Source organism: Phocoena sinus, chromosome 1, assembly GCF_008692025.1.
Source record: "Phocoena sinus isolate mPhoSin1 chromosome 1, mPhoSin1.pri, whole genome shotgun sequence".
Lineage (NCBI taxonomy): Eukaryota > Metazoa > Chordata > Mammalia > Artiodactyla > Phocoenidae > Phocoena > Phocoena sinus.
Genome location: NC_045763.1, coordinates 22,069,075 through 22,095,254, shown reverse-complemented (window position 1 = coordinate 22,095,254; position 26,180 = coordinate 22,069,075). Strand labels below are relative to the sequence as shown.

General features: G+C 37.2%; 1 protein-coding gene across 19 annotated transcripts in view; it reads left to right on the top strand.

Annotated features, from left to right (window-relative positions):
- The window catches only part of EYA3 (EYA transcriptional coactivator and phosphatase 3), a 144,054-nt gene that overhangs the window by 51,587 nt on the left and 66,287 nt on the right, over nucleotides 1–26,180 (top strand). For 15 of the 19 annotated variants that reach the window (XM_032629277.1, XM_032629351.1, XM_032629298.1 and 12 more), the window contains one exon: nucleotides 25,183–25,283. In XM_032629277.1, the coding sequence (XP_032485168.1) occupies nucleotides 25,251–25,283 (33 nt within the window). In that variant the 5' untranslated portion in view covers nucleotides 25,183–25,250. Of the gene's footprint in view, nucleotides 1–9,779; nucleotides 9,797–24,459; nucleotides 24,497–25,182; nucleotides 25,284–26,180 lie in introns of those variants that run through there. The other 4 variants (XM_032629291.1, XM_032629281.1, XM_032629284.1 and 1 more) reach the window with 2 other exon arrangements.

Here is a 26,180-nt window from a genome sequence, read left to right as displayed (position 1 = left end):
GGTTCATCTGTACCATTTTTCTAGGTTCCACATATATGTGTTAATATACGATATTTGTTTTTTCTTTCTGACTTACTTGACTCTGTATGACAGTCTGTAGATCCATCCACGTCTCTAAAAATGACCGAATTTCGTTCCTTTTTATGGTTGAGTAATATTCCATTGTATATATGTACCACACCTTCTTTATCCGTTCATCTGTTGATGGGCATTTAGGTTGCTTCCATGACCTAGCTATTGTAAATAGTGCTGCAGTGAACATTGGGGTGCATGTGTCTTTTTGAATTATGGTTTTCTCTGGGTATATGCCCAGTAGTAGGATTGCTGGGTCATATGGTAATTCTATTTTTAGTTTTTTAAGGAACCTCCATACTGTTCTCCATAGTGGCTGTATCAATTTACATTCCCACCAACAGTGCAAGAGGGTTCCCTTTCTCCACACCCTCTCCAGCATTTGTTGTTTATAGCTTTTCTGATGATGCCCATTCTAACTGGTGTGAGGTGATACCTCATTGTAGTTTTGATTTGCATTTCTCTAATAATTAGTGATGTTGAGCAGCTTTTCATGTGCTTCTTGGCCATCTGTATGTCTTCTTTGGAGAAATGTCTCTTTAGGTCTTCTGCCCATTTTTGGATTGGGTGGGGATTTTTTTGATACTGAGCTGCATGAGCTGCTTGTAAATTTTGGAGATTAATCCTTTGTCACTTGCTTAATTTGCAAATATTTTCTCCCATTCTGAGGGTTGTCTTTTCATCTTGTTTATGTTTTCCTTTGCTGTGCAAAAGCTTAGAAGTTTCATTAGGTTGCATTTGTTTATTTTTGTTTTTATTTCCATTTCTCTAGGAGGTGGGTCAAAAAGGATCTTCCTGTGTTTTGTGTCATAGAGCGTTCTGCCTATATTTTCCTCTAAGATTTTTATAGTGTCTGGCCTTACATTTAGGTCTCTAATCCATTTTGAGTTTATTTTTGTGTATGGTGTTAGGGAGTGTTCTAATTTCATTCTTTTACATGTAGCTGTCCAGTTTTCCCAGCACCACTTACTGAAGAGACTGTCTTTTCTCCATTGTATATCTTTGCCTCCTTTGTCATAGATTAGTTGACCATAGGTGCATGGGTTTATCTCTGGACTGTCCATCCTGTTCCATTTATCTGTAGTTCTGTATTTGTGCCAGAACCACATTGTCTTGATTACTGTAGCTTTGTAGTATAGTCTGAAGTCAGGGAGTCTGATTCCTCCAGCTCTGTTTTTTTCACTCATGACTGCTTTGGCTGTTCGGGGTCTTTTGTGATTCCATACAAATTTTAAGATTTTTTGTTCTAGTTCTGTAAAAAATGCCATTGGTAATTTGATAGGGATTGCATTGAATCTGTAGATTGCTTTGGGTATTATAGTCATTTTCACAGTATTGATTCTTCCAATCCAAGAACATGGTATACTTCTCCATCTGTGTGTAATCATCTTTAATTTCTTTCATCAGTGCCTTGTAGTTTTTTGCATATAGGTCTTTTGTCTCCCTAGGTCGGTTTATTCCTAGGTATTCTTTTTGCTGCAGTGGTAAACGGGAGTGTTTCCTTAATTTCTCTTTCAGACTTTTCATCATTAATGTATAGGAATGCAAGAGATTTCTGTGCGTTAATTTTGTATCCTGCAACTTTACCAAATTCATTGATTAGCTCTAGTAGTTTTCTGGTGAAATCTTTAGGATTCTCTGTGTTAGTATCATGTCATCTGCAAACAGTGACAGGTTTACTACTTCTTTTCCAATTTGTATTCCTTTTATTTCTTTTTCTTCTCTGATTGCCTTGGCTAAGACTTCCAAAATTGTGTTGAATAATAGTGGTGAGAGTGGACGTCCTTGTCTTGTTCCTGACCTTAGAGGAAATATTTTCAGTGTTTCACCATTGAGAATGATGTGTGCTGTGTGTTTGTTGTATATGGCCTTTATTATGTTGAGGTAGGTTCCCTCTGTGCCCACTTTCTGGAGAGTTTTTATCATAAATGGGTGTTGAATTTTGTCAAAAGCTTTTCCTGCATCTGTTGAGATGACCACATGGATTTTATTTTTCAAATTGTTAATGTGGTGTATCACATTGATTAATTTGCATATATTGAAGAATGCTTGCATCCCTGGGATAAATCCTGCTTGATCATGGTGTATGATCCTTTTACTGTGTTCTTGGACTGTTTGCTAGTATTTTGTTGAGGATTTTTGCATCTATATTCATGAGTGATATTGGTCTGTAATTTTCTTTTTCTGTAGTATCTTTGTCTGGTTTTGGTATCACAGTGATTGTGACCTCATAGAATTAGTTTGGGAGTGCTCCTGCCTCTGCAATTTTTTGGAAGAGTTTGAGAAGGATGGGTGTTAGCTCTTCTCTAAATGTTCGATAGAATTAACCTGTGAAGGCATCTGGTCCTGGACTTTTGTTTGTTGGAAAAATTTAAATTACAGTTTCAATTTCATTACTTGTGATTGGTCTGATCACATTTTCTGTTTCTTCCTGGTTCAGTCTTGCAAGGTTACACCTTTTTAAGAACTTGTGCATTTCTTCCAGGTTGTCCATTTTATTGGCACAGAGTTACTTGTAGTAGTCTCTTATGATGCTTTGTATTTCTGTGGTGTCCATTATAACTTCTTTTTCATTTCTAATTTCATTGATTTGAGACCTCTCTCTCTTTTTCTTGATGAGTTTGGCTAAAGGTTTATCGGTTTTGTTTATCTTCTCTAAAACCCAGCTTTTTTATTGATCTTTGCTATTGTTTTCTTTGTTTCTATTTCATTTATTTCTGCTCTGACCTTTTAGATTTCTTTCCTTCTACTAACTTTGGGTGTTGTTTGTTCTTCTTTTTCTAGTTCCTTTAGGTGTAAAGTTAGATTGTTTATTTGAGATTTTTCTTATTTCTTGAGGTAGACTTCTATTGCTATAAACTTCCCCCCTTAGAACTGCTTTTTCTGCATCTCATAGGTTATGGATTGTCCTGTTTTCATTGTAATTTGTCTCCAGGTATTTTTTGATTTCCTCTTTGATTTCTTCCATGATCTCTTGGTTATTTAATGACGTATGGTTTAGCCTTCATGTGTTTATGTTTTTTACGTTTTTTTCCTGTGATTGATTCCTAATCTCATAGCGTTGTGGTCAGAAAAGATGCTTGATATGATTTCAGTTTTGTTAAATTTACCAAGCCTTGATTTGTGATACAAGATGTGATCTATCCTGGAGAATGATCCGTGCGCACTTGAGAAGAAAGTGTAATCTGCTGTTTTCGGATGGAAGGTCCTATAGATATCAGTTATACCTATCACGTCTATTGTGTCATTTAAAGCTTGTGTTTCCTTATTAATATTCTGTCTGGATAATCTGTCCATTGGTGTAAGTGAGGTGTTAAAGTCCCCCACTATTATTGTGTTACTGTTGATTTCCTCTTTTATAGCTGTTAGCAGTTGCCTTACGAATTGAGGTGCTCCTGTGTTGGGTACATATATATTTATAATTGTCATATCTTATTCTTGGATTGATCCGTTGATCATTATATAGTGTCCTTCCTTGTCTCTTGTAACATTCTTTATTTTAAAGTGTATTTTATCTGATACGATTATTGCTACTCCAGCTTTCTTTTTTTTTATTTTTAATTTTTTTTTTTGCGGTACGCGGGCCTCTCACTGTTGTGGCCTCTCCCATTGCGGCGCACAGGCTCTGGACTCGCAGGCTCAGCGGCCATGGCTCAGGGGCCCAGCCGCTCCGCAGCATGTGGGATCTTCCTGGACCGAGGCACGAACCCGTGTCCCCTGCATCGACAGGCAGACTCCCAACCACTGTGCCACCAGGGAAGCCCCTCCATCTTTCTTTTGATTTCCATTTGTATGGAATATCTTTTTCCATCCCCTCACTTTCAGTCTGTATGTGTCCCTAGGTCTGAAGTGGGTTTCTTGTAGACAGCATATATATATATATGGGCCTTTATGTATCCATTCAGCAAGCCTGTGTCTTTTGGTTGGAGCATTTAATCCGTTCACTTTTAAGGTAATTATCGATGTGTATGTTCCTAGTACCATTTTCTTAATTGTTTTGGGTTTGTTTTTGTAGGTCCTTTTCTTCTCTTGTGTTTCCCACTTAGAGAAGTTCCTTTAGCAGTTGTTGTAGAGCTGGTTTGGTGGTGCTGAATTTTCTTAGCTTTTGCTTGTCTGTAAAGCTTTTGATTTCTCCATCGAATCTGAATGAGATCTTTGCCGGGTAGAGTAATCTTGGTTGTAGGTTCTTCCCTTTCATGACTTTAAATATATCCTGCCACTCCCTTTTGGCTTGTAGAGTTTCTGCTGAGAAATCAGCTGTTAGTTAACCTTATGGGAGTTCCCTTGTATGTTATTTGTTGTTTTTCCCTTGCTGCTTTCAGTAATTGTTTTTGTCTTTAATTTTTGTCAATTTGATTACTATGTGCATTGGCGTGTTTCTCCTTGGGTTTATCCTGCCTGGGACTCTCTGCGCTTCCTGGACTTGGGTGGCTATTTCCTTTCCCATGTTAGGGAAGGTTTTTGAATGTAATCTCTTCAAATATTTTCTTGGGTCCTTTCTCTCTCTCCTCCTTCTGGGACCCCCATCGTGTGAGTGTTGTTGCGTTTAATGTTGTGCCAGAGGTCTCTTAGGCTGTCTTCATTTCTTTTCATTCTTTTTTCTTTATTCTGTTCTGCAGCAGTGAATTCCACCCTTCTGTCTTCCAGGTCACTTATCCGTTCTTCTGCTTCAGTTATTGTGCTATTGATTCCTTCTAGTGTATTTTTCAGTTACTGTATTGTTCATCTCTGTTTGTTCTTTAATTCTTCTAGGTCGTTGTTAAACGTTTCTTGCATCTTCTCAATCTTTGCCTCCATTCTTTTTCCGAGGTCCTGGATCATGTTGAATGTCATTATTCTGAATTCTTTTTCTGGAAGGTTGCCTATCTCCACTTTATTTAGTTGTTTTTTTGAGGTTTTATCTTGTTCCTTCATCTGATAAAAAGTCCTCTGCCTTTTCATTTTGTCTGTCTTTCTGTGAATGTGGTTTTCCTTCCACAGGCTGCAGAATTGTAGTTCTTCTTGCTTCTGCTGTCTGCCCTCTTGTGCATGAGGCTATCTGAGAGTCTTGTGCAAGCTTCCTGATGGGAGGGACTCCGTCCTCTGTTTTATTTTCCAAAGTATTATTACTTTGGGGACTTCCCTGGTTCAGTCGTTAAGACTTTGCCTTCCAATTCAGGGGGTGTAGGTTCAATCCTTGGTCAGGGAGTTAAGATCCCACATGCCTTGCAGCCAAAAAACCAAAACAGAAAAAATTTTACAACAAACTCAATAAAAGACTTTAAATGTGGTCCACATCAAGAAAAAAGATCTAAAAAGAAAAGTATTATTACTTTGTGAAATTGTATTACCTTATGTATTTGTTTATCTTCCTGTTGGAATATAAGTTCCTTGAGGCTGGGAACTTTGTGTTCATCACTGAATTCCCAGTATCTAAACTAGTGCCTGGCACATAGTAGACACTCAATAAATATTTTATAAGTGAATGAATGAATTTGGAGGTTAGAGAAAGAAGCAAGCACAGCTTGAAGCAACTATAGACTTCCACCCAAAAGCAGTGGAAGCAAAAAGCAAAGTGAGTAGCTAGCTAAGAAGTGTTTCTCCCCCAGATAAAGCTATGATAGCTACTCTCTAAAGTTAAGAGTCCTGGCGTGGGAGACAAGAGATATCCCTAGTAATTTATATGATGTTCAGAAGAGGAAAGAATTCATATCCAGAAAGCAGGTGACCTGCAGACACTGCCTAACTGAATGTTTCACCCCTCTTCCATAGTTACTAGAAGTGGATGTATATAACTAGAACCTGCATATAATAATATACGAACAAAGATTCTCACCCACTGTGAGATACACTGTTTAGTTGAAATTCCTCGGGCTTCCCTGGTGGCGCAGTGGTTAAAAATCCGCCTGCCAGTGCAGGCGACATGGGTTCAAGCCCTGGTCCAGGAAGATCCCACATGCCGTAGAGCAACTAAGCCTGTGCACCACAACTACTGAGCCTGCGCTCTAGAGCCCGTGAGCCACAACTACTGAAGCCCACGTGCCACAGCTACTGAAGGGTGTACGCCTTCAGCCCATGCTCTGCAACAGGAGAAGCCACCATAATGAGAACCCTGCACGCTGCAACGAAGAGTAGTCCCCACTCGCCGCCACTAGAGAGCCTGCACACAGAAATGAAGAAGCAATGCAGCCAAAAATAAATAAATAAATAAATTTATTAGGAAAAAAAAAAAGAAATTCCTGACTGCAAATATGAACTACTAACCTAGACTTATCAGCCATTTAAGAAAAATTAATTCTATGCAAGAGAGGTACGAAATGCTTCCAACACTAAAGAAAATAGTGAATAGTATAAACTGAAGGAGATTTAAAGATAAGCATTGTTAGTAATTTCAGAGGAAATGAAAAAGGAAATAAATTTTAAGAATCAGAAAGTGTGAATAGCAAATTAATAAGTATAAAGATTGAGCTGAATTGAAATGCAAAGGATGTCAACAATAATGGCAGAGTAAGAACTTCTGAAAATTCTCCTTCGTAAAAGCAGCGAGAATACTGGCAAAAATAGTCAGAATCAACTCTTTCAGGACTCTGAAAATTAACTACAGGCTTGCAGCAATCTGAACATTTATTCAAGAAAAATGGCTGAATCTCAGCAAAAACAGTGAACTTTGTATAGCATTTTAGCTTGCATTGTTCCCATTCTCCTCTCTCCAGCTTCATAGTAGCCTTGGAAACCAGCAGCCCCCAGTCACGATGAGAACTAGCAACCTGGAAGCCACTGGAAGGGGCAGAACAAGATTGGAGCTCCTTCACAGCCCTGTTCCCAGAAAATTGTCATTATTTGACCTGTCGGGAGGTTCCTTGAAAGACCTCATTCTCAAGACTATATTTGACCTGAGTGGAGCTCACCCTGTACAAATAGCCTTTCCCCTCTCAGGGTGTCCATTTAAAACAATTAAAAGCAGTTATTGAACATCATAAATTCAGTACTAGAAAACAGATTCAACAGTACATTAAAATAATATTCTACAATGCCAGAGTTTCATCTCTGAACCAAATGCATATATGGTTCAATATTAGGAAATCTAGTAATATGCTATATTAATAGTCGAGAGAAAAACCAGATGGTCGTTTTTTTGGATGCCAAAAAAGCACTTGACCAATGTCATGCTTAGTAGTGGTATGCTGGATGTATTTTTATTAATGTGAGGAACAAGAAAAGGATGCCCAGCAATTAGCACTGTTACTTAATATTATAGTGGAGGTGTAAGCCAATATCATTAGGTAAGAAGAAGAAATAAAGAAGTTAATATTGGGGAAAGAGGAGCTATTTTTATGCAGCTGGGGAAAGTATACACGTGAAACTCAAGAATCAACCATCTTACTATTCTCATTGTTAGAAACAATAAGAGACTTTGGTAACATGGGAGTTTACAAAATTAATGTACCAATATCAACAACTATCCTATATATAAAAAATAACTTCTTTAGAAATGAAAAATATAACAAATGAAAAGATAAAATGCCAACATAAAGAAACGTAGAGGATCTGCTAAGAGATGTTTTTAAAAAAAGATTAAGTAACTGGAAATACATCCTGTGTTATTAGATAGGAGAACACAATATTGTAAACTCATCATTTCCCCCTAAATTAATTTATGTGTTTAATGCAATTTAAATTAAAATATCATTTTTTAAAAAAACTTTGATAACATTACCCTGAAGTTTGTTTGGAAAGCGTCTACTTTTTTTTAGTGATTAAGTTTAATTTGTGTATCATCCTTTTTGAGTTGCATTCAGAGGAGATTCCAGAGTTTGAGATTGCTGGCCTCTGTAGATTTGATCCCTTCATTTTAGACCAACCAGAAAATAATAGCCTCTGGGAAAATTGTTTCAATTAAGAGTCTTTATCAAGAAAAAGAGTAAGTTCCTAAAATTTACTCTTCTTGTTTACTTTGTTGCTTGAAGTTAGCATTAACAGCTTTTATTGGTTAAATTAATGAAGCCTTTATATTTTTACTCTGATATATACATTTTAGTGTTTAGTTAAATGGCATTTTCAACACTGACATAAAATTTTGAAAGCAGCCAAAACACACTAATTACGATTTCTTTCAGAATATGTCTTAAAACACCTGGCATATTCTACCCTCTATTTTATTTTAGTGTTTTTCTTCTGGTTTCAGATATTCTATGAATATTTTATGTTGAGAAAGAATTCTAGGGCTCTATTCAAGAAAAACAAAAAAGGAAGCTCCAAAGAAAGAAGTATATGCCCCCTCCAAAAAGAGGTATTTGCTTAGTTAGAAAAGTCATGTTTTTCTAATGACAAAAATTTCTGATTATCCAGTATCATTCTGTAATCTGTTTATTAATGTTCTTAATACAGTGCTTAGCACAGTGTTACAAAGTTTTAAGTTAAATTTTGAGTAAGTGCTTTTATGAAGAAGCATACTACTCTATAGCTATCACAAAATGACTTCATGAAAGAAATACAAAATAGGAACTTCAGTCAATCAAAATAGAAAAATATGAGCTTCAGTCTTGAGGCATGGTGTGCCTAAGAAAGTTATTCAAGACCAGCTGGAAAGGAGGACTTGATTATCTTTCGGGTTTAGCTCTAGCAGTATTTTTTTTTTCCCCAAGCAGAACACATCATATAGTCCAGTACAGTGATTGTATGCTGGTTTTAAATGCTATCTTACAGATACTAATACTTGTTTGTTCTCAAGGCATTAGATGGATCACTAAGGTGTCTCAAGATCCATGAAACACCTGGGACCACCAATTTTACTATGTTACCTGGAAATATCTTCAACTATAAATTTAGGATTTGACCCAGAGTGAAAGCCGGAAAATGCTAATTTTGTAATATGACAGTTCTGTTAGGCAAACTGTCCAATTATTTGGAAAGCTTTTTATTCTTCTTAATGTTTGGAAGCATTTTTGCAACTGTATGTATAATCATGTTCTGTCGTCTTATTTACATACTTTTCTTCATTTCCTACCTTTGTTTTCAGCTTATGTGTTTCATTCAGTGGCCAGATGGCCAACAAACCCAAGCTGAGAGGTAATAGCAAAAACGAATGAAAAACAAAATAAACTTCTTTACAAATAGTATTAGATTCCTGTGGGTGCCATAATAAATTGCCACAAATTTGGAGGCTTAAAACAACAGAAATTTATCCTCTCACAGTTCTGGAGGCCAGAGGTCTAAAATCATGGTGTTGGCAGGGTTGCGCTCCCTCCATAGGCTCTAGGGGTAGAATCCGTTCCTTGCCTATTCCAGCTTCTAGTGGCTGCTGGCATTCTTTGGCCATATCACTCCAGTCTCTGCCTCCATATTTATATCGCCTTCCCCTCATTGTATGTGTGTGGGTGTTAAATTTCTCTCTGCCTTTCTCTTAAGATGGCATTTATGGCCTATCCAGATAATCCGGGATAATCTGCTCATCTCAGAATTCTTAAATACATCTGCAAAGACTCTTTATTCCAAATTAGGTAACATTTATGGGTTCTGGGGATTAGGATGCGGACCCATCTTTGGCCAGAAATGTTTCATGATAGCTGTGTATATTTGTGTTTGGGGAAAGTGATTGATTTCATACTTGATCTCTCTCTCTCCCCACCCTCTCTCCTTCCCTCCCTCCCTCCCTCCCTCCCTCTTTTCCTTCATTCCTTCCCTCCTTCCTTTCTCAGCCTATTAAGGGACAGAAACTTAAGGTCTCCTAACTCCTCACCTCTAAGTAAGTAGTGTGTGTGTTGTGATCCCTTGTTATGTATGTGATATTAAGATTTGATTTAAAGCATATCAGTCCTTTTTTTGATTTGAAGGGAACTTTTCACTTAACATAGAACTTAAAAATGATGTTCTTCAAATCAGTTAATAAAACCTTGTAAAGAATTAAAGACTTAGGCATTCCTGGTGAGAAATGAGAAAAGTGAAGATTTGAATTCTTTGTGCCTCTAAATATATTGAAGGTTCTTAATGAACTGGTTTTAAGTAGATATTTAGAGGAATCAAGAGCCTAGAAATTGTACTTGGTTGAACAAATATTTATTGATTGCCTGCTATGTGCACTCAGATACTAAAAAGAAGGCAGTCTCTGCCATTGTGGAATTTAGGATCAAGATTCCACAGGAATCTTAGGACCAAAGGAAAATTAGTAGTTTTGACAGAATTGTTAACTGCCAGATTTATAGAACACAGTAGGGGTCAGAGAAGTAGTTTTGAAGAATTCTTAATTATTAATTAATAATGAAGCAGGGAACTCTTTCACTAATAACTTTGAGGTTTTGGTAAGTTAGGAGATATTTTGTTTTTCCAAAACCATGATACTCATCTCTGACTAGAAATGGTAAAATAATTTATTTTTATATCCTGTATAATTAAAATTACCTGTTTCATTAACAATAGGTCGAAGTTTGTGTCTTGTAAATTAAAGACTTATGGCTATAAAGAGAAATCAAATTGTTATTTTTGCTAGATTGTACAAGAAATTAAAAAGTAGCTTAAAAGAAGAATCTTTTTAGGATTTTTAGACAGTCCTTAAAGTACCAGTTAACAGTAGTGAAAAAGAAGTTTTGAGTTTATAAATTTAAAACATTTTAAAACTTTCAAGAGTATGACCATGAGGTCAAACTAATGTAACAGAATAGTTTGAGATTTAATGAAAGAAAAGGAGTAAATAGCTTAAGTTAATATTAGGAATGTAATTTTAAAAGGGAGGGTCGTGTGCTCAATTCTATCTATCTATCTATCTATCTATCTATCTATCTATCTATCTGTATATCTATATTTTTGGCTGCGTTGGGTCTTCATTGCTGCGCGTGGGCTTTCTCTAGTTGTGGCGAGTGGGGCCTACTCTGTTGTGTGCGGGCTTCTCATTGTGGTGGCTTCTCTTGTTGCGGAGCATGGGCTCTAGGCATGCGAACTTCAGTAGTTGTGGCACGCGGGTTCAGTAGTTGTGGCTCATGGGCTCTACAGCTCAGGCTCAGTAGTTGTGGTGCACGAGCCTAGTTGCTCCGCGGTATGTGGGATCTTCCTGGACCAGGCAGGGCTCGAAACCGTGTCCCCTGCATTGGCAGGTGGATTCTTAACTGCTGCACCAACAGGGAAGCCCTACTTTTGATTTTTATTAAACTATTTAAGGTATTATTATTATGCTGTAATTAATGTTAAATCTTACCTTTTTTTCATCTTTTAAATGAGCTTTTATTGAAATAGGTTGCAGTTTCATTTAATATAGAATATAGAATTACAGATTAGATAAATCATTCTCCACACGTTGGTTGTTTCTAATTTTTTATTACTGTGAACAAGAAACTTACTCAATTTTTAAAATAGAGTTAGCTTTTTACTCCTCTATTTAATTTTGGGGGGAAAATCCAAGAAAAATTATTCAGGCCATGGGCAATTTTATGACCTCTTTTGTACTCTAACCAGAGAACAGTCTGAATATACATACAATTTTACAGCAGTGCCTGAATATTTCTTTTCTTCTTATGGCCCACATAACTTTAGGTTTTATTGTTTAGATTTATTTTTGGTAATTTAATACGTGTGAAGTGGTATCTTAAAAATATTAAAATTTATTCAGTTAGTAGTGAGAATCTTTTTTCCAAAGTGCTGATTTGATCTTGGTTGTTACTTAAACTGTTTGTATCCTTTGATGGATGTGTATGTTAGTCATCGTTTGCCGCATAACAGATGAGCAGTAAATGTTGAACTGGTTGGGTTTATTTTATTTTTTATTTTTAAAATTTATTTTTATTGTATTTATTTATTTTTGGCTGTGTTGGGTCTTCGTTGTTGCACGCAGGTTTCCTCTAGTTGCGGTGAGCGGGGGCTACTCTTCATTGTGATGTGTGGGCTTTTTCATTGCAGTGGCTTCTCGTTGCGGAGAACAAGCTCTAGGCACATGGGCTTCGGTAGTTGGAGCACATGGACTCAGTAGTTGTAGCTCATGGGCTTAGTTGCTCCGTGGCGTGTGGGATCTTCCTGGACCAGGGCTCAAACCTGTGTCCCCTGCATAGGCAGACAGATTTTTTTTTTTTAATTAATTAATTTATTTTTATTTTCGGCTGAGTTGGGTCTGTTGCTGTATGCGGGCTTTCTCTAGTTGTGGCAAGTGGGGCTACTCTTTGTTGCGGTGTGTGGGCTTCTCATTGAAGTGGCTTCTCTTGTTGCGGAGCATAGACTCTGGGCACACAGGCTTCAGTAGTTGTGGTTTGCGAGCTCTAGAGCGCAGGCTTAGTAGTTGTGGCACAGGGGATTAGTTGCTCCATGGCATGTGGGATCTTCCCGGAGCAGGGCTTGAATCAGTGTCCCCTGCATTGGCAGGCAGATTCTTAACCACTGTGCCACCAGGGAAGTCCGGCAGACGGATTCTTAACCACTGCGCCACCAAGGAAGCCCTGTTTGGATTTATATTGTAGACATTAAGCTTTTTCTGTCATAATTATTGCAGGCATTGCTTCCATTTGTTATATCCTTTTTTTGTTTGTTTGTTTTGTTTTTGTTTTTTTTTTTGCGGTACGCGGGCCTCTCACCGCTGTGGCCTCTCCCGCTGCGGAGCAACAGGCTCCGGACGCGCAGGCTCAGTGGCCATGGCCCACGGGCCCAGCCGCTCCGCGGCATGTGGGATCCTCCTGGACCGGGGCACGGACCCACGCCCCCTGCATCGGCAGGCGGACCCCCAACCACTGCGCCACCAGGGAAGCCCTGTTATATCCTTTTAATTTTAGATTTGTTGTTTTTTCACTGCATGAAAGTATGTTTTACATAACCAGATCTGTCAATTTGTTGCTTATGCTTTCCTTCATTGCCCCAAATTTTATCTCTTTCCCACAGATGCAATAAATATGCTCTTCTGTTTTCTCCAAAATTATTTGCAAGCTTATTGGTTTTTCATATATTTAGAATTACTCATAGTGTATGGTGTGGATATGTTTTTCTCCACATTGATATTCAGTTTTTCTGACCAGTTTTTAAAAATTTTATTTATTTTTGGCTGCGTTGGGTCTTCGTTGCTGTGCGCGGGCTTTCTCTAGTTGAGGCGAGCGGGGGCTACTCTTTGTTGCAGTGCGTGGGCATCTCATTGCAGTGGCTTCTCTTGTTGCAGACCACAGGCTCTAGGCGCACGGGCTTCAGTAGTTGTGGCTCGTGGGCTCTAGGGCTTGCAGGCTTCAGTAGTTGTGGCGCATGGGCTCAGTAGTCATGGCACATGGGTTTAGTTGCTCTGTGGCATGTGGGATCTTCCCAGACCGGGGATCCAACCTGTGTCCCTTGCATTGGCAGGCGGATTCTTAACCTGCACCACCAGGGAAGTCCCCTGACAATATATATATATTTTTTTGCGATACGCGGGCCTCTCACTGTTGTGGCCTCTCCCATTGCGGAGCACAGGTTCTGGACACGCAGGCTCAGCGGCCATGGCTTACGGGCCTAGTCGCTCCGCGGCATGTGGGATCTTCCCGGACTGGGGCACGAACCTGTGTCCCTTGCATCGGCAAGCGGACTCTCAACCACTGCGCCACCAGGGAAGCCCTCCCTGACAATATTTGTTAAATAATGATTTTCTCCACTTATGAGCACTTTTTGGATTTGGTCATTATTTTGCTCTTTCTAGTCTCAGGCGTCTTTGTAGTTTTTTTTTCTTGTGGTAAGTATACATAACAAAATAAACAGTTTTAACCACTTTTAGGTATACCATTCAGTAGCATTAAGTACATTCACAATGTTGCACAGCCATCAGCACTCTCCTCTATTGTCTTTATTTGATATATTTCTACTTTAGTCTGAAAACATGATTGCTCTTATTCTCAGGCAGATTGTTTAAATCTCTGAATCCCAGTTGCCCTGTCCATAGTATGAGGATGGTACCAGTTGTGTTTCAAAATGGCTGAGGAGATAAAATTAAGTAAGGCAACGAATGTAAAAATACCTGGTGGATTTTATATGCTCAGTAAATGATAGGTCTCTTATCCTCCCCACTGTAATTGATTTTAAAGACTGGTGTAGGGCAGATCTTCCTTAATTGCCTCTGTTATTCTCCTCCAAGATGTTCATTATTATTTTTGCCTAATTTTCAGTAAGAAATTTGTAGGTATTGGAATAAACCTTTGTTTACTTCTTGTTTGAAACCTATTGTAAGTGTTCTATAGATTGTGAAGCCCAAATGAGTATTTAGTATCATCCCCACTGACACTACTAAGTACTGTTCTGCAAGAGACCATAGAAATGTTTTGAAATCATTTTCCTGACATCTTTTCCGATTATGCTTTATGAGGCCTCCTAGTTTATAAAATAGAATTTATTTTGAAGAGATATCTTTAGGCTTTATGTTTGGTACTTTGGGTGTTAGGACACTTGTTTCTGAATTAATTAATAGATCCTCTTTAGAAGAGATCAGTTATTGTTGAATAATAATACTTGAAGTAGTTTTCTTCAAGCCACCTAGAAGAGGGTATTTTGCTCTTTGTTTTTATTCTTCAAGGCATACATATAATTATATTTGAGGACACCATGGTAAACATTTGCTAATTACCTACTTCTTTTATATCCTAAAGTAATCCACATATTAATAAAAATCATAAGTGATGATATACTACTTTTTTGATACCTTCTTCAGGCTACTGTTGTTTATAACTATTGTTGAGATATATTTAATTTTGGGAAACGTGCTGTTCATTTTCCCTAGGGAAACTTCTGTAGACTTTTTTGTGGTGTGCTCTAAAAATACATATAAGGCTTTGGAAGGGGGTAGTAAATAGACTTCTAAAATACAGTAAAGTCAGTGGTCAAATTTATGAGCTACCTGTTTTCTACTTACAGCTGAACAAAAGATATTCGGTTAGGGCTTCCCTGGTGGCACAGTGGTTGTGAGTCCACCTGCCATTGCAGGGGATGCGGGTTCGTGCCCTGGTCCGGGATGATCCCACATGCCGCGGAGCGGCTGGGCCCGTGAGCCATGGCTGCTGCGCCTGCGCATCCGGAGCCTGTGCTCCGGAGCGGGAGAGGCCACAACAGTGAGAGGCCCGCGTACCGCAAAAAAAAAAAAAAAAAAAAAAAAGATATTCAGTTAACTCCTGAATATCTCTGTGCACACTTTGCCATATGCAAATTCCCCTTCTAGGACCTATAATGAGACTGTTCTGCTCTATTTTGACACTTCTCGTGATGTTGTAATTAAGAGTGATGTATACTTTGTTTTCATTGAAAACAATTTGACCTTTATTCTGTGTTTTAAACTATAAATATGTATATACACAGTATATATATATTTCCCCTTCCTATACTTAAGAGCTATAATAACATATTGAAGTAATCTAAGTTCTTGCTTGTGGCCATTTATAATTACAGGGTAAATAGTATGTTGAAATTGGTACAAAACAGAAAATTTGAGGTAAGAATCTAATGAGAATTTTGAAATAAAATATTTGTTACTTTTTATTTCCCTTGTAATTTTTAAGTATTAAAAATAAAAATTATACTGTCATATTACAGAAGAATCCTGCTTTATGAGCGTGTGCAATCACAATGTTTAAAATTATGTGATCTTTTCAAACAAACCAAAATTCCTATTTTTTCATTGTTAGTATTTGCAGGTAGGGAAATGTGAAATCTTAGGAAATACTATTTCTGTACTCAGTTACAGGTTTTCCCAGATTTCTGCCCGTGAAGGCATGTGGATACTGATAAATTCTCTCCAAAAAAGCTGGTAAAACAGCTGTATTTAGAAGCCAACAGTAAGAATTGAAACTAGAAAATTATGAAAAGACATTACTATCCAAATGCCTTGAAGGTACTTAAAACAGTTAACTCAGAGTATGTTATGTTATTTCATTGGCTGTTTGACTAAGTTAAAATTATATTCATTTACACTACATTAAGTATCCACTTCTATGTCAAGCCGTTATATTATTGGATATTTCAAAAGATGAATCTCATTGAACGTAGAATTATGTCAGGTTTTATATATATATATATAATTTATTTTATTTTATTTTATTTTTTTTATACAGCAGGTTCTTCTTATTAGTTATCTATTTTATATATATTAGTGTATATATGTCAATCCCAATCTCCTAATTCATCCCACCACCACTGCCCCCCTCACCCCACCCCGCTTTCCCTCTTGGTGTCCATACGTTTGTTCTCTACATCTGTGTGTCTATTTCTGCCTTGCAAACTGGTTCATCTGTATCATTTTTCTAGATTCTACATATGTGTGTTAAGATATATTTTTCTCTTACTGACTTACTTCACTCTGTATGACAGTCTCTAGATCCATCCACGGCTTTACAAATGACACAATTTCATTCCTTTTTAATGTCTGAGTAATGTTCCACTTTATATATGTACCATATCTTCTTCATCTATCCATCTATCAGTGGGCATTTAGGTTGCTTCCATGTCCTGGCTATTGTAAATAGAGCTGCAATGAACATTGTGGTGCATAACTCTTTTTGAATTGTGGTTTTCTCTGGGTATATGCCAAGTAGTGGGATTGCTGGGTAATATGGTAATCCTATTTATAGTTTTTGAAGAAACTTCCATACTGTTCTTCTTAGTGGCTGTATCAATTTACATTGCCACCAACAGTGCAAGAGGGTTCCCTTTTCTCCACACCCTCTCCAGCATTTATTGTTTGTAGATTTTTTGATGATGGCCATTCTGACCGGTGTGAGGTGATATACCTCATTGTAGTTTTGATTTGTGTTTCTCTAATAATTAGTGATGTTGAGCAGCTTTTCATGTGCCTCTTGGCTATCTGTATTTCTTCTTTGGAGAAATGTCTATTTAGGTCTTCGGCCCATTTTTGGATTGGGTTGTTTGATTTTTTTAATATTGAGCTGCAGTAGCTGTTTATATATTTTGGAGATTAATTCTTCGTCTGTTGATTCATTTGCAAATATTTTCTCCCATTCTAAGGGTTGTCTTTTTGTCTTGTTTATGGTTTCCTTTGCTGTGCAAAAACTTTTAAATTTCATTAGGACCCATTTGTTTATTTTAGTTTTTATTTCCGTTACTCTAGGAGATGGATCAAAAAAGATCTTGCTGTGATATATGTCAAAGAGTGTTCTTCCTGTGTTTTCCTCTAAGAATTTTGTAGTGTCCGGTCTTGCATTTAGGTCTCTAATCCATTTTGAGTTTATTTTTGTGTATGGTGTTAGGGAGTGTTCTGATTTCATTCTTTTACATGTAGCTGTCCCAGTGGTTTTCCCAGCACCACTTATTGAAGAGGCTGTCTTTTCTCCATTGTATATTCTTGCCTCCTTTGTCATAGATTAGTTGACCATAGGTGTATGGGTTTATCTCTGGGCTTTCTATCCTGTTCCATTGATCTATATTTCTGTTTTTGTGCCAGTACCATATTGTCTTGATTACTGTAGCTTTGTAGTGTAGTCTGAAGTCAGGGAGTCTGATTCCTCCAGCTCCATTTTTTTCCTTATAGATTGCTTTGGCTATTTGGGGTCTTTTGTGTCTCTATACAAATTTTAAGATATCTTTGTTCTAGTTCTGTAAAAAATGCCATTGGTAATTTGATAGGGATTGCATTGAATCTGTAGATTGCTTTGGGTAATACAGTCATTTTCACAATGTTGATTCTTCCAATCCAATAACATGGTATATCTCTCCATCTTGTTTCTGTCATCCTTGATTTCTTTCATCAGTGTCTTATAGTTTTCTGAGTACAGGTCTTTACCACCTTAGGTAGGTTTATTCCTAGGTATTTTATTCTTTTTGTTGCAGTGGTGAATGGGATTGTTACCTTGATTTCTCTTTCTATCTTTCATTGTTAGTGTATAGGAATGCAAGAGATTTCTGTGCATTAATTTTGTATCCTGCTACTTTACCAAATTCAATGACAAGCTCTAGTAGTTTTCTGGTGGCATCTTTAGGATTCTCTATGTATAGTATCATGTCATCTGCAAACAGTGACAGTTTGACTTCTTCTTTTCCGATTTGTATTCCTTTTACCTCTTTTTCTTCTCTGATAGCCATGGCTACGACTTCCAAAACTATGTTGAATAATAGTGGTGAGAGTGGACATCCTTGTCTTGTTCCTGATCTTAGAGGAAATGCTTTCAGTTTTTCACCATTGAGAATGATGTTTGCTGCGGATTTGTTGTATATGGCCTTTATTATGTTGAGGTAGGTTCCCTCTATGCCCACTTTGTGGAGAGTTTTTGTCATAAATGGGCGTTGAATTTGTCAAAAGCTTTTTCTTCATCTGTTCAGATGATCATATGGGTTTTATACCTTAATTTGTTAATATGGTGTATCACATTGATTTGCGTATATTGAAGGATCCTTGCATCCCTGGGATAAATCCCACTTGATCATGGTGTATGATCCTTTTACTGTGTTCTTGGACTATTTTCTACTATATTGTTGAGGATTTTTGCATCTATATTCATGAGTGATATTGGTCTGTAATTTTCTTTTTTTGTAGTATCTTTGTCTGGTTTTGGTATCAGGATGATGTTGGCCTCATAGAATGAGTTTGGGAGTGTTCCTTCCTCTGCAGTTTTTTTTTTTTTTTTTTTTTTTTTTTTTTTTTTTGTGGTACGCAGGCCTCTCACTGTTGTGGCCTCTCCCGTTGCGGAGCACAGGCTTCAGACACGCAGGCTCAGCTGCCATGGCTCACAGGCCCAGCCGCTCCGTGGCATGTGGGATCTTCCCGGACCGGGGCACGAACCCGTGTCCCTTGCATTGGCAGGCGGACTCTCAACCACTGCGCCACCAGGGAAGCCCTGTTGGAAGATTTTTAATCACAGTTTCAATTTCATTACTTGTGATTGGTCTGTTCATATTTTCTGTTTCTCCTGGTTCAGTCTTGGAAGGTTATACCTTTCTAAGAATTTGTGCATTTCTTCCAAGTTGTCCATTTCATTGGCATAGAGTTGCTTATAAGTAGTCTCTTAGGACGCTTTGTATTCTGCGGTGTCTGTTGTAGCTTCTCCTTTTTCATTTCTAATTTTATTGATTTGAGTCCTCTCCCTCTTGATGAGTCTGGCTAATGGTTTATCAATTTTGTGTATCTTCTCAAACAACCTGCTTTTAGTTTTATTGATCTTTGCTATTGTTTTCTTTGTTTCTATTTCATTTACTTCTGCTCTGATCTGTCTGATTTCTTTCCATCTGCTAACTTTGGGTTTTCTTTGTTCTTCTTTAGTTCCTTTAGGTGTAAAGTTAGATTGTTTGTTTGAGATTTTTCTTGTTTCTTGTGGTAGGCTTGTATTGCTATAAATTTCCCTCTTAGAACTGCTTTTGCTGCATCCCGTAGGTTTTGGATCGTCGTGTTTTCATTGTCATGTGTCTCTAGGTATCTTTTGGGTTTCCTCTTTGATTTCTTCAGTGATCTCTTTGTTTTAGTAACGTATTGTTTAGCCTCCATGTGTTTGTGTTTTTTACTTTTTTTTCCTGTGATTGATTTCTAATATCATAACGTTGTGGTCAGAAAAGATGCTTGATATGTTTTCCTTTTTCTTAAATTTACCAAGGCTTGATTTGTGACCCAAGATGTGATCTGTCCTGGAGAATGTTCTGTACGCAGTTGAGAAGAAAATGTAATCTGCTGTGTTTGGATGGAATGTCCTATAAATATCAATTAAATCTATCTGGTCTATTGTATCATTTAAAGCTTGTGTTTCCTTATTAATTTTCTGTCTGGATGATCTGTCCATTGGTGTAAGTGAGGTGTTTACCTCCCCCAGTATTATTGTGTTACTGTAGATTTCCTCTTTTATAGCTGTTAGCAGTTGCCTTATGTATTGAGGTGCTCCTGTATTGGGTGCATATATATTTGTAATTGTTATATCTTCTTCTTGGGTTGATCCGTTGATCATTATATAGTGTCCTTCCTTGTCTCCTGTAACATTCTTTATTTTAAAGTCTATTTTATCTGATATGAGTATTGCTACTCCAGCTTTCTTTTGATTTCCATTTACATGGAATATCTTTTTCCATCCCCTCACTTTCAGTCTGTATGTGTCCCTAGATCTGAACTGGGTCTCTTGTAGACAGCATATATATGGGCCTTGTTTTTGTATCCATTCAGCAAGCCTGTGTCTTTTGGTTGGAGCATTTAATCCATTCACTTTTAAAGTAGTTATCGATATGTATGTTCCTATAACCATTTTCTTAATTGTTTTGGGTTTGTTTTTGTAGGTCCTTTTCTTCTCTTGTGTTTCCCACTTAGAGAAGTTCCTTTAGCATTTGTTGTAGAGCTGGTTTGGTGGTGCTGAATTTTCTTAGCTTTTGCTTGTCTGTAAAGCTTTTGATTTCTCCATCGAATCTGAATGAGATCCTTGCCAGGGTAGAGTAATCTTGGTTGTAGGTTCCTCCTTTTCATCACTTTAAATATATCCTGCCACTTCCTTCTGGCTTGTAAAGTTTCTGCTGTGAAATCAGTTGTTAACCTTATGGGAGTTCCCTTGTATGTTATTTGTCGTTTTTTCCCTTGCTGCTTTCAATAATGTTTTTTGTCTTTAATTTTTGTCAATTTGATTACTATGTGCATTGGCGTGTTTCTCCTTGGGTTTATCCTGCCTGGGACTCTCTGTGCTTCCTGGACTTGGGTGGCTATTTCCTTTCCCATGTTAGGGAAGGTTTTTGAATGTAATCTCTTCAAATATTTTCTTGGGTCCTTTCTCTCTCTCCTCCTTCTGGGACCCCCATCGTGTGAGTGTTGTTGCGTTTAATGTTGTGCCAGAGGTCTCTTAGGCTGTCTTCATTTCTTTTCATTCTTTTTTCTTTATTCTGTTCTGCAGCAGTGAATTCCACCATTCTGTCTTCCAGGTCACTTATCCGTTCTTCTGCCTCAGTTATTCTGCTATTGATTCCTTCTAGTGTATTTTTCATTTCAGTTATTGAATTGTTCATCTCTGTTTGTTTGTTTTTTAATTCTTCTCGGTATTTGTTCTTTAATTGTTCTAGGTCTTTGTTAAACATTTCTTGCATCTTCTCGATCTTTGCCTCCATTCTTTTTCTGAGGTCCTGGATCATCTTCACTGTCATTATTCTGAATTCTTATTCTGGAAGGTTGCCTATCTCCACTTCATTTAGTGGTTTTTCTGGGGTTTTATTGTTCCTTCATTTGGTACATGGTCCTCTGCCTTTTCATTTTGTCTATCTTTCTGTGAGGGTAGTTTTCGTTCCACAGGCTGCAGGATTTTAGTTCTTGCTTGTGCTGTCTGGTGGATGAGGCTATCTACAAGCCTTTGCAAGCTTCCTGATGTGAGAGACTGGTGATGGGTAGAGCTGGGTGTTGCTCTGGTGGGCAGAGCTCAGTAAAACTTTAATCTGGGCTGAGTTCCCTCCCTGTTGGTTGTTTGGCCTGAGCTGTCCCAGCACTGGAGCCTGTAGGCCCTTTGGTGGGGCTAATGGCAGACTCCGGGAGGGCTCACACCAAGCAATACTTCCCAGATCTTCTGCTGCCAGTGTCCTTGTCCCTGCAGTGAGCCGCAGACACCCCCCGCCTCTGCAGGAGACCCTCCACACTAGCAGGTAGGTCTAGTTCAGTCTCTTATGGGGTCAGTGCTCCTTCCCCTGGGTCCTGATGCACACACTACTTTGTGTGTACCCTCCAAGAGTGGAGCCTCTGTTTCTCCCAGTCCTGTCAAAATTCTGCAGTCAAATCCCTCTAGCCTTCAAAGTCTGATTTTGTGGGAATTCCTCCTCCTGGTGCCGGACCCCCAGGTTAGGAAGCCTGACATGGGGGTCAGAACCTTCACTCCAGTGGGTGGACTTCTGTGGTATAAGTGTTCTCCAGTCTGTGAGTCACCCACACAGCAGTTACAGGATTTGATTTTATTGTGATTGCGCCCCTCATTACGGCTTCTCCTTTATCTTTGGATGTGGGTATCTTTTTTGGTGAGTTCCTGTTGATGATTGTTGAGCAGTTAGTTGTGATTCTGGTGCTCTCACAAGGGGGTGTATGCGCATGTCTTTCTATTCCACCATCTTGAGCCATTCTCAATGTCAGGTTATATTAATGGTAAGAAAATATCAAAATACACAATTAAACTCTAGAACTAGTACACGGAAGTGAGAAAACTAAGGTTTGTATGGTAATTCTGTACTTTTTTTTATTATCCAGTACTGGAGCACCTTGTCTGTGTTATATAACACTTTCATCTGGTGGTTAGTAAATGTGACTTTCGATTGTAAGTGTGTGCCACTTGTAGAAAATGGTGTAAGATCTTAATATTAAAAGTTTTATTATCACATTGATAAATGCTAGAAGCATGATAAATACTTGCGTTCTTTTATCTAGTATATTTCAGGTGTGTGACATTACAAAATATTGGAAGGAAGGAAGAATCCTATATTGATGGAAGGTAGTATCTTAGATGCATGTTGTAATGGAATTACAAAATTTATAGTCATTATTAATATATTTTATATACAAGTGTACCAGAATATATGTTTACAAACTTCACATATATCACATGTTGCCAGTAGAATCCCAGAAATTCTGTAATAAATCATACGCATCCTTTGTAGGTTGCCTTTTTGTTTTAAAATTATCAAAATTATTGGTGGTCATTGATTAATTACTTGATTTTTTTAAGGTTTTTTTCCAAATGTAGAAATTATCTGTGACCCTTTTCTTTCCCTGAATTGAAAAATGAAGACGATAAAGGTGATTTTTAAGATGGAAACAACAGAAGGTGCTTATTTTCAAAGAAGAAATAGAGGTAGAAAAGAATGTCTTCCAATCTTTTCCCTTAAAGAAGGTTTTCTTTCAACTTAGAATTTATCTCAAAAATAGAAAGCTGTTCCCTTTCTGTTATAAAATCACTGTAATATTACCATATTCCTAAGAAACAAAATTCAGGATTTTAACATTTTGTTTTATGTGGCTTGAGAATTTATTTCCCCACTATTAAGAGTAGTATTTCTTACCTTTTAAAACCCATGACCGGGTTTCCCTTGTGGCGCAGTGGTTGAGAGTCTGCCAGCCGATGCAGGGGACATGGGTTCGTGCCCTGGTCCGGGAAGATCCCACATGCCGTGGAGCAGCTGGGCCCGTGAGCCATGGCCGCTGAGCCTGCGCGTCCAGAGCCTGTGCTCCGCAACAGGAGAGGCCACAACAGTGAGAGGCCCGTGTACTGCAAAAAAAAATAAATAAATAATAAATAAATAAAACCCATGACCCCTTTTGATTTATAAAAAAATCTATGTTCTCCTTTAACATTATTCATATTTTTAAGATAAATTCATTTCTGTGTTTAAAACAAAAGTTAAAGGACATGTTATTAGTACCTTTTTTCTTTTTTTTTTTTTTAACACAATTTTTCTTACTTTCCTCTTGTTTAGGCGTAGATTTATAACCCTTCCTCCATGAGAAAGAATATCCCTTCCTTCTCCTTTGCTGAGAATCTACTAATTAGAGATTGCAGTCATTACAGTTATGGCTTTCAATTGAGTAAAACCTGGGATATCACTTTTTGTTTAGATGAGATCTGGTCACACAAAAGTTTAACAAATGAGGTATTAAAGGCATTACATTTCTCTAATGATTTGACCCTAGTTTGCTTTTTCTTTTGGGATGAAATCATGTATGTATTAAATACATTATGTACATTGACACTGTTAAAATGCCATAAAGACAAGACATTTCATTTTAAAACTAAAACAGATATAAGCTGGTAAAACAAAAAAACAGTTCATCTTTCACAATTGTGAATCAGTTTCACGTCACATTGGTTGTGCTCTTGTGAGTAGAGCAAAACAAATGCAGGGAAGATAGCTCCTGTGAGCTTTAGTTATTGCCTGCTGTAATTCTGCAGTACTAGTTATCTACGTCATGTAGTATGAAAACTTAGCTTTTGAGGCTCTGTGTATGAGTTACACATGAGTGCATTGAGCATCAAGTTCTTCTGACCTTTAAATTTTTTTTTCTTTTGACATTCTAGATCGGGGCAGGGAGGAAAGCTGTGTCAGAGTTGGACAATTTTGCGTCTGATTGTGTCCCCTATATGTGTTTTCTCTCCTTTTCCCATTCTAGAGTGTGACTCTAAAATAAAGTGTGTTGTATTACACCAGAATAGAGCAGTATTAGTGGAGTGGTGGTAAATTGGTATAAGTGAAGTTTTTCATTTCCCTTTTTATTCATTACTTCTGCAATAAGATTCTATACTTGCTTTAGCTTTGTTAAGTTGGTTACAGTGGTTGGTAAAATAAGTGAAAACAGGTGTGATCTTAATTAAAGGCATAAACAATCACATCTCTTTTGGAGAAGTGCTACTTTCATTTTTGTTAAATAGAAATGGAGTTTATAGTTTTTATAATTATTTAGTTTTCTAACATCTTTCTGTCTCACTCGGCAGCAGGGCACAATAAGGTGTTCTTACCAGTAAATGTGGGGCTTAGAGTCCTATTTCTCTTTTTTAGTTTGAAAACCAGGACAGGAAGAGCAGGATCTGAGAAGGTAAAGATTTTGCTTAAATAATTGACTAGGCAATACATGTAGTGGAGCTATTTCAGGATAAATTGGGTCCTAGCTCTACATGATTATTTTCCTTAATTCTAAAATTCAGTGTTTCACTTTACTTATTTATTTGCATTATTAAGATAGATCCAGAAGAGTTGAGTTTTCCTTTAAGCTGATTACATATATACAGATAGTTGGTTGCGAAAGTATTTATTTGATATTCCAGTTTGCCCTATTTAAAGTGATTGTGTGTTAACAGTTATGTAAATGTTCCCCATTAAAGCAGGTTAGATGTTATCATAACTTCTTGACTGGCTAAGCTAGTTTTTATCATTTTTTAATGTAACCCTAATTCTAAAAAAAGTTGTGTTTTAGTTAATTGCACATGGCTGCTATAAAGTGTTTAATGCGTTGGGCACTATAGTAACCATGTTTTAAGTACAGCAGAAGTGGCTCCACGTGTTGGCTTTTGCAAGGAATTATAAAAGTCATTGTGTAAACCTATCCTGACTTGGTGCAGCATGTCCATTTTGAAAAGCCACGTGCAGATTTGAGATTTTGAGATTGGAGCTCACGTAGAAAGATTGAGGTAGCAAAATATTTTTAAAATTATTCTCTGATGGCCTCAATGATAATGCTTTAAGAGTACATAAAGTTTTGAATCCCCCCTCTTTTTTAAATAGACTGTGAAGACTGCTGAGAGACACTTGCAGTCCAGTCACATAAGTGTAATAAAGAAGTATTGGTCCTCATGGAAGAAGAGCAAGATTTACCAGAGCAACCAGTAAGTATTTCCTTTAACAATTTAAAGTTGATTGTAGAAAAGCTAATCTTAAGAGATGTTAAATATTATTCAGTTGTACTACAGATTCTAAATCAGAAATAAAATTAAGGAAAGGACTCCTTAATACTTTCCTTCTAAGAAACGATGTTCTGTGTTCCTAAATTCATATTTTGCTAACTTAATGCCAAGGACTTGCTTAGAAAATTCAGCATTACAAAATAAATATTGTCTTTAGAAGTGTCATTTAAAAAAAGCAATGGCTACTCTTACAGTTTTTAGAAAATAAAAGAGGACATCTATTTACCAAACAGTATATACCATTTCTGCCAGAAAAATCTAGTTTTATCATTACCTAAATTTCCCTGACTTAATTTTTTTTAAAGTAGTAGTAGTAGTTGAAGAAAGTATAATTTGACCACTAGCTAATTCTTAAAAATAGATAAGACCCTCGAGAATAGGTTGAATTCTTAATTTCTTTTAAATATTTAACATAAATAAATAAAATCATTTTAAATGTCCCCAAGTGATACAGATTTATTGCCTTGCCATGGCTTTTTTGTTTTTGTTTTTTCCTAAGTGTTTTTTGACCCTTAGCATTTAAAAAAGGAAGGTAATAGTAATCATTCTATTAAGATACTTTTGTGTTAAAGGATCTTTTCCTTTTGGCTTGACCTTCTTTTTCTGAAATTAGATAAATACTGATTCAATTTGCTGTTCAATTTGCTCTCCTGAATGAGCCTCTTGCATTTTATATTAAGAGAGAATATAGAGTGGTACATGTTTACCTCCCTATAAAATCCAACCTAAAAAACTTTGAATTTTGAAAGCAGATAATAGGGTATGTTTTTCATGTTCTAGATGTATTCTTTACATCAGTGATACATTTTTAATATTTTA